This window comes from Ursus americanus, chromosome 7, assembly GCF_024610735.1.
Source record: "Ursus americanus isolate L20-20 chromosome 7, mUrsAme1.1.p, whole genome shotgun sequence".
Classification (NCBI taxonomy): domain Eukaryota; kingdom Metazoa; phylum Chordata; class Mammalia; order Carnivora; family Ursidae; genus Ursus; species Ursus americanus.
This window is the reverse complement of record NC_142133.1, coordinates 15,902,409-15,917,130: the sequence shown is the minus strand read 5'-3', so window position 1 is coordinate 15,917,130 and position 14,722 is coordinate 15,902,409. Positions and strand designations below refer to the sequence as shown.

General features: G+C 38.0%; 2 protein-coding genes across 2 annotated transcripts in view; one reads left to right on the top strand and one right to left on the bottom strand.

Moving 5' to 3' along the window:
- The window catches only part of PIGF (phosphatidylinositol glycan anchor biosynthesis class F), a 35,235-nt gene extending 22,169 nt beyond the window's left edge, over nucleotides 1–13,066 (top strand). The window contains exon 6 of the mRNA XM_045787919.2: nucleotides 12,757–13,066. Coding sequence (XP_045643875.1) covers nucleotides 12,757–12,870 — 114 coding nt within the window. The 3' untranslated portion in view covers nucleotides 12,871–13,066. The remainder of the gene's footprint in view (nucleotides 1–12,756) is intronic.
- The window catches only part of RHOQ (ras homolog family member Q), a 43,335-nt gene continuing 34,736 nt past the window's right edge, over nucleotides 6,124–14,722 (bottom strand). Inside the window, exon 5 of the mRNA XM_045787921.2 lies at nucleotides 6,124–13,427. Within this exon, the coding sequence (XP_045643877.1) occupies nucleotides 13,272–13,427 (156 nt within the window). The 3' untranslated portion in view covers nucleotides 6,124–13,271. The remainder of the gene's footprint in view (nucleotides 13,428–14,722) is intronic.

Sequence of the window (14,722 nt, the reverse complement as noted above, 5' to 3'; positions counted from 1 at the left end):
TGATACTGCCTTCCCCTTAACAGCTCAGGTCAAACTGGTCACTGGCCCTTTTGATTTTAATTAATTAATTAATTTTTTAAACATCTCTTGGATCTGTCTTCTCTCCATTTACATTTACTTCTCTAACTTGTACAAGTGTCTCTCATCTCGTTTATGTCCTCCCTACTAACCACTCTTTACATAGCAAAATACACACCTGATCCTGTCATGTCTCCTGCTGAAAATCTTCCAAAGGCTTCCTCACTGCTTTAAGCCGGAGTCCTCTGGCATAACTTATGAGGGCCTCTGTGATCTTGTTTCTACTTAGGTGTGTAGTACATGTTATTCAGATCCCAGCTCTTCTATTTACTATGTGATTTGAGCAAGTTAACTGTAAAATGAAGGTAGTAGTAGTTGTGAGGATTAAATGAGATCATTTGTAAGAAATGGTAGCTATTATCTTAAATTATAATTGCCATTCTTATTTATAAGACTTAGAAATTGTGTTGTTGTCTTTGGAAAATAGTACTATCATTTCCTTAAGATAAATTCTTAAAGTAGAATTGCTGGATATGCATTTTTAAATCATTTTATTTTTTTTTCATCACGATAAGTATACTCTTTAATCCCCATCCCCTATTTCCCTGACCCCCCCAGCTCCCTCCCCTATGGTAACCATCAGTTCGTTCTCTGTAGTTAAGAGTCTGTTTCTTGGTTTGTCTTTCTTTTTTTCTCCTTTTTTGTTTCGTTTCTTAAATTCCACATCTGAGTGAAATCATATGGTATTTGTCTTTCTCTGACTTATTTCACTCAGGATTATACTCTCTAGCTCTGTCCGTGTTGTTGCAGCTGACGAGATTTCATTCTTTATATGACTGAATAATATTCCATTGTAGCTGTGTACCGCATCTTCTTTATTCATCTGTTGATGGACACTTGGGCTGCTTCCGTAATGTGACTATTGTAAATAATGCGGCTATAAACATAGGGGTGCATGTATCCCTTTGAATTAGTGTTTTTGTATTTTTGGATGAATACCCAGTAGTGTGATTCCTGGATCATAGGGTAGTGCTATTTTAATTTTAATTTTAAAATTAAATTTAATTTTAAACTCCGTACTGTTTTCCATTGGCTGCACCAGTTTGCATTCCCACCCACACTGCACAAGGGCTCCTTTTTCTCCACATCCTCACTGACCCCTGTTATTTCCTGTGTTGTTGATTTTAGCTATTGTGACAGGTGTGAGGTGATATCTCACCTCGGTTGAGCTTCGGTTTGCATTTCCCTGATGACGAGTGATGTATGTGTGTCATTTTTAATCTTTTTTTTCCATCAGCAGTATGTTACGGAGCTCATTCCTGGTCAGTGAAAATTTACATATAAGTAATGTTCCATTATTTGAGTAAAATCGTATGTCAGTTTCTTATCAATGAACACTTAGGTTGTTTATAGTTTCACAATTATTGATTTATTGTTTTTAGCTATGGTGATTTTCATTTTTAAACATACATCTTTGCATATTTGTCCAGTTTTCTCTAGTAGAATTCCTAGATGATAGCTGGGTTAAATCTTTGGTATGCATCTCAATTTTCAAAGGCTTTTAAGGGCTTTGGATTATATGTCTTACACCTAAATGCCTACTTTTAAGTCCGCTCTTTGTTCTGTTAGATGTCATGTCTCCTTAGACAAGTTGTTCTTCGACCTTCAGTAAGTCTGGTGGGTTTGCCTTTCCCTGTAATTTGCATCTGTTGCATATTACAGAAATCCCTGGAGGTTTGGGGTATCACTGATACCCTTCTCAAGGTTTTAGTACTGATAAAGTTATCTTGTATACTGGGAGGTGGGGATCTGTTTGTACTCAAGTTACTATCTTACGGAACTTAATTTCATTCAATAGTGTCAATGATTTCTAAATTGGCGCAAGATAATCAGAATCATTACAAAGTATATATAGAAAATTGTGTTTTAACCTGCATTCGATTCATTACTTTCAGATAGATGCAATTAAGTCTAAATACAAAGTATTGGTACATAAAGCACATGGGCTACGGCTTTAGTGAGTTGGGAAGGTAATGTATGATTAACATGTCAGTTTGCATATAGATGGAATATTTTAGAGTGTAAATGATATTTTACACTTGGCTAAATGCTAAGTTTATAAGACTATGTAGAAGTAGAAACTGAATTATGGGGAGTAGATGTGCCCAAATCTGGGTTTAGGTTTGCATAGAAAATATGTGTTAATGTGCTAATGTGTAAATGATTTATAGTCCATTTATCTATTTTGGATCGTTCAGGCTTCTAGCTACTGACTTGTATTTTTCTACCTCAGTGCTTGTTTACAGTAGGAGGTAAGCTGGATCCGAATTGATGGGTTCACTTTTTTTAAATTAATGTGAAGTTTCCATTTGAATTACTGCCTTTTTAAAAAAGATATTCTAGCTAGCTAATTTATGTAACAGGTGTTGGTCTTCATTAAGAATGTTTGATTCGACTGGACTATTACTGGTGCTTTAATTGTTTTTACCGTTGGGTTGTTTTCAGAGTGTTCCTAGTTAATGACCCACTTATTCACTATTATCTTTTAAAAATTAGGATACATGCTGTTGGTGGCACGATAGAATGTACAGTTAATCATCTTTATTCATATAATAACCTGCCCCCCTCTGTTTCAGCAGTTATTTACTGCTAAACCAGGGAAATGATGAGCCTTCATTGTTTTCTTTTACTTTTAATTTCAGCGAACAAGGTGTTTTGTTTTGCTCTGTTCTTCATAAGTAACTACCTAGACTCAGTACTCAGTGTGGTTCACGGTACTGACAGAACCTGCCAAAGTAGCAATAAAGCTGAGAAAGGAATATGGCATTACCTCAAAATGGAGATTTTGCTAGACCAAAATTTCATGAGAAGAGACTACTGTATACACTTAATATTATCTAAACTATAACATGTATAAAGAAGAGATTTTAGTTCTCTGTTCCTTGTAGCCCAATACAGGTATGATACGTTTATGATAAAGCAAGCTTTTCTGGATTGTGATCTGGTTTTATTTATATTCTAGTCAGAGAAACAAGAGTATCCAGTTAAGCAAGGATTTCTTCTTAAAAACACACACACACACACACACACACACACAACCCCACAAACACTTTTACCTGTGTTAGTTCAGTTTTCTCTACTTGAACTCAAATCTGACTTTGTTTAAAGTTCCAGAGGCCAAACATAAACTTATAATGACGTGAGTTCTGTATTAAGCAGTTTCAAGCTTATTTATATTTTTTATATCATTTCATCCCCATGACTGGAAAGGCCCATTGTAGATATGTAATCTCAGTGAAAAAAAAAAGTGTTTTCATTTACTGATAGGAATTTTAAATAATTCTGAGTAGTGACAAGTGACAGAAGATAGCAGGCGTCTTTATGGTTGGAGGAAGCCTTCCCTTTGTAGGGGGCAGCAAGAGGATTTGCTGAAAGAGAATATGGCAGGGCGGCTACCCCTACCCTCGTTGGTCATTTTCGTTGTCTTTTAAAAAAATATTTGCAAGACATCTTCTCTTCCCTACCTTAATTGTTTGCCTTAAATATCAGCAAGAAAATAAACATTTACATTGCCCATAATCCAGACAGCCTTCTTCACTCCCAGAAAATGCTTATGGTTTTATAGTTACTGACAAACATTTTGACTCTGGAAAACCTCTGTACATTATAATTACTTGCTGTAACTAAATAGCTAATTAGTAAGTATTTAAGTTCTTACTGTGTACAAAGCATACATTCTATGTAAGTGTAAAAGGTATTTAAATATTACACAAGACTGGAATTTAATTATTTGATAACAATAATTTAGATTCAGATTTAATATGCTCTAAATATTTTATAGAATGGTTATGAGCTTTTCATCTGGAAAAATGTCTTAGTTCTTTCCTTTATCAGAAGTAGGCCAGTATTTCATGTTGATAAAAAAAAATTAATGGAAGGTTAAGAAATGTTGGTTATTTGCAGCAAAGGAAATATGCCATAAAGATTTTAAACCCACTTGTTTTATTACTTGGTAGACAGATAACGTGATGATTAAGAGCTCTGGCATCAGATTACTAGGTTCAAATCCTGCCTCTGCCATTAACTAGTGAGGATTAAATAATATAATCCTTCTAAAGGACTTAGTTCAGGACTTGACACATAGTTACTGCTTAATTAATGTTACAGGCATTTGTGACCTATTAAAAGTTGTTGTTTAATGACTGTATTTTTAGCATTACAAAAAAATGCAAATTCCATCGTTTGGGTTCTCAAAGTGTTAGAGCGCATTGATTGCCTCCTTGTGTTATTTATTCTGCCCAGCAGTCCTTCGGTTGGTGGAGTGGATTGTTTCATTCATCTTTTTGTTCTTTGGTATTTAGGGTATTTGGGTTTCACGTAATTTTCAATTCTGTGTGACATTTCAGATGGCAGTGGGAAGAAAATATAAAATGTGTAGATCTCTTTATGTGTGTACCGGGCATGGGGCTTGGCACCGTCCACAGGTAACTTAATCCTAACAAGGGTAGTGCAAGGTGGGTTTCTTTCCCTTTTTTTACACATAAGAATGTCAAAGTGTGGGGAGCGGAGTACACATCTTGCTCAACACTGCTGGGCTGATAAAAGGAAGCCTTAGGATCCAAACCTGATTCTCTTCCTTGCTGGGGACCAGAAACATAACTTTTCTTCTTCCTTTCCCTTTTCCTCCCTTCCTTCTCTCCTTTCTTCCTTTCCTTTCCGTCCTTCCTTCCTTCCTTCCTTCCTTCCTTCCTTCCTTCCTTCCTTCCTTCCTTCCTTCCCTCTTTCTCTTCTTTTTTTTTTAAAGGCCATAGTTTAGATCTCTTTGGAAAAGCTAAAGTAGTTATTGTATTGCATTTCTTCCCACACGTAAGAATTTCATACAAATGCCATGACCACTGTGGTGTATGTATTTTTAGAACATAAAGTTTAATACGTTTGTAGGAGAATTTCAAGTTAATATCCAAAGCTTTTGTGCCTAGAAAACCCACAACTGCCTTTAAACTCTGGACATGAGTGCTGCTATCTCTAAAATGGAATTGAACCAGATAATCACATCTCTTCTCAGTGTACTTGTTTTCTACAAAGTTAAAAAGCAAAATTGATTTGAGATTTTTTTAAAGCAATTTAAAATTGTTTAAAAATATTTGTACTTGTTCCCATAACAGATAATTAAGGCATCGTTACATGTTAAAATCTTTTTGTTTTCTCTGGTTTTATCAGGTTACAGATTCATTATTTGTGAAAATTGTATATGCATTTTCTAAAGCCACAGATGCTACAGATAATTCTTTCATAAATTGAAGCTAGAGATCATAAGGATTACTGGAAATACTGCTAGAGTGAGGGATAAAACTAAAATCATGGATTTAATTATTGAAAAGTGGCATGTTTTCAGGTTAATTGGTGTTTCTTTTATCAAAAGTATTATACAGTGTTATAGACAGACCAAAATAAAATATTAATTTATATGTATATGATTTATGTTTCAAGTATTGAAAAAAACCTGTAATACTTAAATGACAGAAAATGGTTTTGTATTTAAAAGGTGGGTCATTTTTTGGTAATCATGCTGATAATGGTCTGCTGGCAGGACTTTCATGTGAGAAAGAATAGTGCCAGCCAGGTTAATTTATTTGTACGACCTTGACCATATATCGTCGCTTTCACAAAAGTTCCAGATTGGAGACCACACACCTCTCTGCAAATAGCTCTTCCTAAATCCGCGCTCTCGGTCATGGGAGAGTGGTGGAGTATAGCTGGATGGGTGCAGACTTACAACCAGAGAAATGTGTCCAGATGAGGAGATTCGCCTATAATGTATTCCTACATCAGACAATAGCATTTGCTTCAAGAAGATCGAGAAAAACACCTCAGTTATAACCAAATACAGAGGAAAATATAAATCATCATTTAAAGCCAGTGGAAGTGTCAGCAGACTTTGCAAGATGAATTCTTTCTGTCATGCAAACACACATTTGTGAGAAGCACCACAGACATTAAACAGGTAGCTTGTGAGAACTTCAGAACTAGCTGCCTAACTAGCTTCCTTTTTTTTATCTGAAAGAGCCAGTAATCCTAATGATTGTGAGTGGTTCTGTTTCTAGGTTTTCTTTTTTTTTTTTTTTTAAGATTTTTTATTTATTTATTTGACAGAGATAGACAGCCAGCGAGAGAGGGAACACAAGCAGGGGGAGTGGGAGAGGAAGAAGCAGGCTCCTAGCGGAGGAGCCTGATGTGGGACTCGATCCCACAACGCCGGGATCACGCCCTGAGCCGAAGGCAGACGCTTAACCGCTGTGCCACCCAGGCGCCCCTGTTTCTAGCTTTTCTGATCTGCAGACAGATCAGTCTCCCTATGGTATCTGTGACGTCAGGTACCTTTCCAAAAATTATATCGCAGCACTTACTATTTAAGAATTTGTTGTTAAAATTAGATGCCCAAAATCAAATAATCGTAGTTTCAGTTTAACTGCTTAGTTTATAGTAGGGGCTCAATAGTTTTGAATGAATGGAGTCATTCATATGAGACTATTAAAAATGACAGAAATGTCTACCAAGTGGTTGGCTTAAAATCAGTTTTTGTACTTACGCTTCCTAAAATTTATTGAAAAATGACAGCAAGGAGCCCGAATTGCCCTTCTATTTCTGAGGCGAGGCTACATACGGTTAATATAATGCAGTGTGTTGTGTGGCTTTTGAGAGTTTTCGCATAAGCTTTATACTCCCCAGACATCTCATGTGAAGAATGGCACGTGTTAAAGAGGATGACCAGGGCAAGGGATTCGTTCTACAGCACAATAGAACACTGCTCATGAACTAGTTTATTTGTTCTAAACCTCCACTTCTAATTGTTACCTAGTAGTGTCAGTTACCTAAGAAATACATCGGTGATCACCTCAGTTTAGTTTTTTCAGGCTAACACCTATACAAAATATTCTGATGCATGGTACTTCACCGCTTTCGTGATGAATTTTAGGGTAATACAATGGCCCCACATTTCAAGTACAAGAGGTCCTATTACCCCTGTTTTGCACATTGGGGAACTGAGGCTCAGATGGTGAGTGATCTGGCCAAGGCCACACAGCCAGTAAGTGGCTGACCCGGCTCCGCAGCTCAGCTCATTGTCTCCACTGACGGTGCAACTTCCCAGAAAAGCCAAGTAAAGCTTGTAAGTGAAATAGGAAGTGTTTTTAAAAGTAGCCTAATGTTTTTGTACAATTATTTTAAAACTTTCGTTGACTATCTGAAACTAACTTTAGGAGAAATCATCGTCTGATTTCAAATACCTCATCCTCATTTGAGGAAACCCGCAGTAGCTCATAAACCGCCATACTCACTGACCTGCCCAACTGGCTGTTACATGGTCGTGTCAGAAACCCGGGGATATCATTTCCGTGACGGTACAAGATTCAAAATCCACTCACATTTAATATATAGTAAAGGAACCCAAGTAATACTGTGCAGATTATAATTACAATGGATTTAAGCTGTTTACTCTCAAATCACATAATAAATGCCGTCTACATTACTGAAATTGATCCTTAAAATTCTGAACCAAAATGTAGAGGGTCACTGTATTACTCTGACCAATCAGAACAGTTAATAAAAATACTTGTTAGGGTTGAGTGATAAAGAATACAGGGATTCTTAACCAGGAGTCTATAGATGGGGGTCTTTGAGCGCCTGAAATGGTATGATAAATACGTATAAAATCTATGGATCACGTTTGACAAGAAGGAAACATGAATCCTGTTAGATGGAGTTTTTATTTTTACTTTTTATCTATTTTTATTTATTTTTAGAAGGGGAGATAGGGCAGAGGGAGAGGGAGACAGAGAATCTTAAGCAGGCTCCACCCTCGGCACAGAGCCTGACATGGGGGTCGATCTCACGACCCTGAGATCATGACCTTAGCCGAAATCAAGAGTTGGACGCTTAAGTGACTGAGCCACCCAAGCGCCCCTAGATGTAGTTTTTTAAACCACAACTTAAAATTTGGGGAGGAATTTTTTAATAGGAGCAGCTTTAGAGATGGTCTGTTTGGGGAATGGTGGTGGTCTAGATTCTAATGACAACTTATATGTGTCTGTTAGGAATAGGGACTAAAAGATTATTACCAATTTATAGCTCACAGGTACTATGTGCCAGATACCATTATAGATATGGTTCGAAGAGCTGCGTAGTGTATTATCTCATTTAATCATTGCAGCAGCCCCGTCAGGCGGGTTTTACGATGCTCCTCATTTCACAGATGAGAAACCAAGGTACAGAGAGGTTAGGTGACTTGTGCGCAGTCACGTATTTAATAAATGGCAGAGCCGAGACTCAAATCCAGTCTAATACAAAAATTAGTATTCTTAAATCATTATTCTGTACTACTTAGAACATGCTTTGAAAAGTCCCAGCACTACATAGATACATCAGTAATGCCTGATCGGAAGAGAGCGGTGTGGTCTTCGGGTGGAAAATAAGCTTGTATAAACTGAAATGTTTTTCAACCAGCAATACCATGAATTTGTTTAACAGAGAAAACATACAAAGTTAAATCTATATATTATTTATTGAGAAATTGGTTTTTAGCTTAATAGGGTGAAATTGTTTTATTTCTGAGAGAAACACAACTTATTGCTGGTACCAGGTACCCAGACCCTATAATATTAGGCCTTTCTTAATGCTGAGTATTTGAAGAGAACACTGACCTTTTTTGGTTTAAGTGATGAAAAAACAGTGTAAGGAGTCATTTGGTTTAGAGAAAGGATAATGGTAGCACTCTAAGCAAGACACTTTGTTCATGTGATGTAGCCATTTGTTTTTTAAAATAGGTTTTTTAACAGTAATTGTAATGATTTTCCCCACTTGCATGGTAAATTATCTTTTGTCATACAACAGGGGTTTTTTTCCTTCCATTTAGTGGTTAAAAAAATTTATAGAAAACTGGATAAAAAGAAGACGGTCATTTTGGTGGTCAGCACTTGTGAAAGACTTCCTTTACATGAATGTCTTTGAGTTTTCTATTTGCCTTAAACAAAACAAGATGACCAGACGTAGCCGTCTCAGATGACGGTAAAACAAGATGACCAGACATAGCCGTCTCCGATGACAGTAATTGGGAGAAATGTCTGTGGCGTTGCAGTTGGATTGTCTTCAGTAGATGATACCACAGTTGGTTTTGTTTTAAGCCTGTTTGTGGCATGAAGAATATTAAATAGAAACATCTCTATGTGTAAGACAAGTACCTAGTTTTAAATGGAAAAACCCCAAGATCTCATCATGAAAATGCAGGATGAAGCTAGGATGGTTCAGAAAGCCAATAGATCTGTTGCCATTATGTGTAGTTTTAAATGTTTTAAAGCAGTTTTAAGAAGGTTAGTAGGAAATTCAACATGAGAACCTTAAATGAAAGGAAATTCAGAGGGCAGCCTCCCCCAACTCCCTTCGGCTGCTCCTTTTGCCATTCCCTATCCTGGGAATAAAAAATCAGAAAGGTTGCCCTTACATGAAGAAATTCTCCTTTAAAAAAATGTGTCACCGTTAAGGGCTCCTTATTCCACGAAAGTCAGTCAGGAAAGCCTGATTCATCACTAGCAAATAGTCTTCAAAGCCAGTCCAACATTTTAGCTTGCTGATGGCATGGATTTCTTACGAACTGAATAAGTAGCAAGTGTTCTAAGCCTTAACCCCTTATTAGACACAACGTTTAAACTAATAGCTCATCTTGGTCTTCCACTGGAGGGAGGTGCAGTATGGCAACAGTTCAAAGAGCGTGCCTGTGACTGTGTGTGTGTGTGTGTGTGTGTGTGTGTGTGTGTGTGTGTGTGTGTGTGTTGGGAAACAAAGAGCCATACTGAAACTACAAAGTGATTCAAGTAGAATTTAGTGACCCAAATTGGAATTTGCCTATGATGCATGAGGGATTATTACTCTCGCTGCACTCAGACAATGCGCTTTTAACAAAGTGCAGGTGCGCACAGTTGGCCGGTGATCAGACTCACAGCATGAGAAACAGAGGAATGAGTATTATCCCAAATGTTTACATAGGGTGTTAAGTAAAAACTACTAAGGTAAGAAGTTCAGTGCTTTACATAGATAGTAAACTATGCATATTATTTTATTTATAACCCCATGTGTTAAGATGGGACACTGTTAAAGTAACAATCACTTAAAAAACAACAACCAACAAACCAGTATTTAATTTGGTACTTAAGAGTAATAATTAAAAATCAAATGGAAGAAATGCCTAAAGTAACTAATTCACAATAAAAACCATTAAATCAGGCTCTCCTTATTGGAAATAAGATCATTCAACATGGGCTAACCTAAAATGTACTGTAGAGACAGAATAAGGGTACAAGTTAGCAAAGTATTAGGAATAAGATTTCAGGGAGCCCCTAAAATTACTTTTAAGAACTTCAGAACGGATTATATGCAAAAAAATATATAACTGTACATTTCTTTTAAGTTCATTCATACATGACCTTATTTGAAGCAATGTGTTTGCATTGACTAGCAAAATTCATGTCAGGAAGATATTTTTGAAGTATTCTATTTCCCAGATACTTGACTACTTTGAACTAGTTGTTCCAGTGATTAGTCTCAATTTCTGCTGAAACTAAAGTCTTTAATGAAGACGTGCTTCTGAAAATAAGGCATTTTTTCTACAATCTGCTCATGAATAGAAAACAAATCTTTGGTTTTTAGTTAGGGTGGCAGGAAGAATTGAGTGCAAAAAGAAATACTAAGGAATCAAAGCGATGAAGAGGCTGTTACTAGGCAAGGGCAAACTGCAAACCCCATCAAGGTCAGTAGAGTACCTAAGGCACCTCGGGTTCCGATGAGACAATCATCTTTGCTTAGAGTTCTAATAATCTATGTACAGGATTTTTACCATCTTAAGAATGCGCAGCTGAAAAGGTAATGTCCAACAATGAATATTGTGAATAAGAAAGAAGAGAATCATAACAGTTGATAAATGGGAGAGACGCTGGAGGTCCTCTCCTTCTACCTCCCATGTTTAATAGATGAAGAAACTGAGGCCCAGGCAGGAAACACTGACACCAGAGTTTGCGTTTCCAGATTCCTAGTCCATTTCTCGTCGGGCAGATCAAATTCTACACTTTAACTTTCATTGGCTAGTAAACCAAGTATGAAAAGTTTCAGAGGTGAATTTGAAGGAAAAAAAAAATCCCTGTCATATCCCCAAAGGCGAGTTGTTAATGTATAATACTTTACTGTCTTAATTCTTTTATACCATGTGTTGGACAACTTAGTTAATATACTAATTGATTTATGCAATTCCTTTCAGTTGTATCTAAAAATAGCTAATAATTAATCGACCCAAATTAAATGAGAAAGTTACACAAAGATTCCATTTGCACACACATAAGGCCATGGTACTTAATACGAACCATCACTTTTTGGGAGAAGGAAGATATCCACTGTCCAGTCCAGAGAGAAAGATCCTGACTATTCAGTAGACTCTCCACTCTTCAATGGGGAAGATGATGCTTATATTTTAAAAAATCTCTACAAAGCTCACATACAAGACAGTACATCCTAGATTTGTGACTGATATGAGCATTTAAGGCTGTCATTTTCAAGTATAAAAGTTTAGTGTTCCATTACCCGATCTGTGCAAGAGACACAGCTATTAGCTCAAGTCATGGAAATTAACAGAAGCTCACCAAAGACATAAATAAATCATAATTTAGTCAACAGCAAGTTTAAATGTAGGAAAGGCTGGAGAAAAATTTATGGGTTAGATTATGCTTCTCTGAACTGCATTAATTTGTTCACATTGAAACTCTAACACTATTGTCTGTTGCATGGCATTTGGAACAAGGCAGATCCATAGCAGACCAAACAAGGAAGCTGAATTAGGTTACAGAACTAGTAATTAAGATGGTTCACCTCTAGCACAGTTCTGTGGCCTGATCCCCCAGAGAAAGTTTAGAAAAGGCTCCGGAATACCAAATAAGCTTCACAGATGAACATAATCTTTTTTTTTTTTAAAGCAGTCCCTTTCACCTAGGCACTAGCATGCACTGCTTTGCATGAAAGATCAACATTATTTACTTCTGGCTTGCTTGATGTCATATTGCAAAATGTAATATGGCCGGAGAAAACGGGTATTTAGAAGCCAGTGTTTCATTAAACTGACACTCTAGGTGTTTACATAAGTTGTAGTTCTAGAACTTCTGCTATGGTTCCAATACCTGTGTCTGAAAGGTAACATCAGTATATTATTAGGGAAGCAGTTGCTTTGTTATAAATTCCATGTAACATGCTCAAATTCTAGGTCTGTTCTCTTTAGCACTACTTGAAGTTTCTCGTAGTTTGGTCAGCATACACACGTCTCAAGTCATCTGATATATAAGCCAAGGTGGAAATTAAAAGACAAAATTGCCAACTACTTTAGACAGCTGTATCGAGTCCAGGATTATGACAAAGTCTGACCCAGAATTTTAATTTGTAATTTTAGGGTGTATCTCATGCAGTTTGGGGAGCATCAAACTAAGTCTACAGTTGCCAGAAGCCTTGTTACAGTCGAATGTACATTAGCTAGGATGTGTACACGTTTAGTGTTCATGATAAACGCAGTTATGACCTTATTACGCTTTCGGCATTCTTTAAGAAAGCACATTAAGCTTTAATATAGAAATAGTTAGGTTACACTTAACTTGTGCTCAAGTAATAATAAAACAGTTACTCTTTTTTTGATCTCATACATTCTCTCCTCAGGTATGGCCCATCTCCTGTACGCTTGGAGCGACCTTTGGCTACGTGGCTGGCCTTGTGATTTCACCACTCTGGATATACTGGAATAGAAAGCAACTTACATACAAGAACAATTAATTGGAGCAAAGGGAGAAGATATTTCTTTGTGCAGATTCCATAAAGCCTGTGTGGAAATGTGTATGGTCTAAGCCAGGCAGTCCCATTTACAGCACTGGTTTTTATGTAGTTACAACATGGTGTGATTGTAGCTTTTTAAACTATGAAACCCCTGAGAGATTTTACCTTCTAGTTGAAATAAAGTATTTATAATAGATTGTGGCTTCAGATGCTCTTTGCCGCTTCTTGGACCTTTAAGAAACATTCTGAATGAATTTTATAGAATTCTGAGGACAGGATTTTTTTGTTTTCTTTCAAGTTTTAAACTGCTTCATTATTTATAAGAGGTCTGGGTATAGCTGTAGCATTTCAGATGCTTTTTGAGAGAAATGGACAGTTTCCTTGGCCACTGAAGATGTTTCTCACGTAATCAAACAACAGTTTATACATCTTGATCCTATTCTTTTTTTTACTGTGTGTTTCTTTGGAGTTAAAATGGCTATGATAGCCTCATCAAAAACAGTCTTCAATCCCTTCTGGGTTAAAGCCGAACATTCCACATAGCAGCATGCTCCTATCTGGGAGGGAGAAAAAGAAATCATAAACATATAAAATCTTTTTTACACAACTGGTATGACACAACACACCATTATAAGGAAAATGAGAAAATACAGCTATGCAGAAGGAGTGAAATCGTCATCCATCTTCATAAAACCCAGAGACAGCCAGCTAAAAAGTAAGTGTGTATCCTTCCATACTTACTCTATGAAAATTGATGTCATTCATCAGTCACTGGTTACCTGCCCTATGCCAAGCACTGTTTTAGGTGCTGGAGATAATGTCAAAGAACTGAGCAAAAAACCAAAGGCCCTGCTGCGTGATGCTTACATTTCCTTAAATCGTACTGGGGGAGGGGCCCGCCAAGGGAACAGCAGATGGTGGTGTGCACTTCAGAGCACAAGAGCGGGGAGAGGGGGAGTGCACAGGACACAGGCGGGAAGCTTCTCAACAAAGGGGTGTGAGCAGTGGGGGCTACCGAGGGGAAGAGTTTCCAGGCAGACGGGCCATAGATGGGAAGACACTGATGCGGGAGCACGAGTGGGGTGTTCAGGGAATGGTAAGGAAGCCAGAACGGCAGGAGAGAGGGAGCAGCAGGGAACGGCAAGTGCTGAGGCCCGCTGGTGAGGCAGCCCTGAGGCGGGGGTAAGAACTTTGGCTTCTACCCTAGGAGAGGCTCCATTCATCCATTCACTGGAAATTCACTGACCATTCTTGTTCGCCACATGAGAGGATACAGCACGGAACAAAACGAAGTCTCCCCGACTCTCTAGAAGCTTACATTTTAGAGGCAGAAGACCATGAGCTGCCAAAGGTAGACTGTCAGAAGAAATATGTGGTGTGGAGACAACTGGGGAAGGAAGATAGGGAGTGGGGACAGATCAGGCTCACTGAGAAAGTGACATCTGAGCAGAGACCTGGAAGGAGTGAGAAAATAATATTCTATAGGGAAGAACACTCCAGGCAGAGGGAGGGGCAGAAGTACAAAGCCCCCAAGGTACGAATCTTCGGGGACACAGCAAGGAGGCGAGGTCCTAGACTACAATCAGTGAGGGGTCTATAGGCCTCAGAGTAAGGGCTCTGGCCTCTGGGACTAGCTGGGGAGCCACTGGAAGATTCTGAGCAGAGCAGCGAGCTGATCGAGCTTGTATTTTTAAAGACTCAGTCAGGCTGCTGTGTTGAGAACAGACTGCCATGGGGTCACAGACAGAAGCAGAAAGGTGGGTCAGAGCTGTTCTGGTAATCCAGGCTGGAGATGGGGGAGCCTGACCGGACTGAGAGGAGCGGACGGGGAGGAGCGGGGGGATGCTGGATA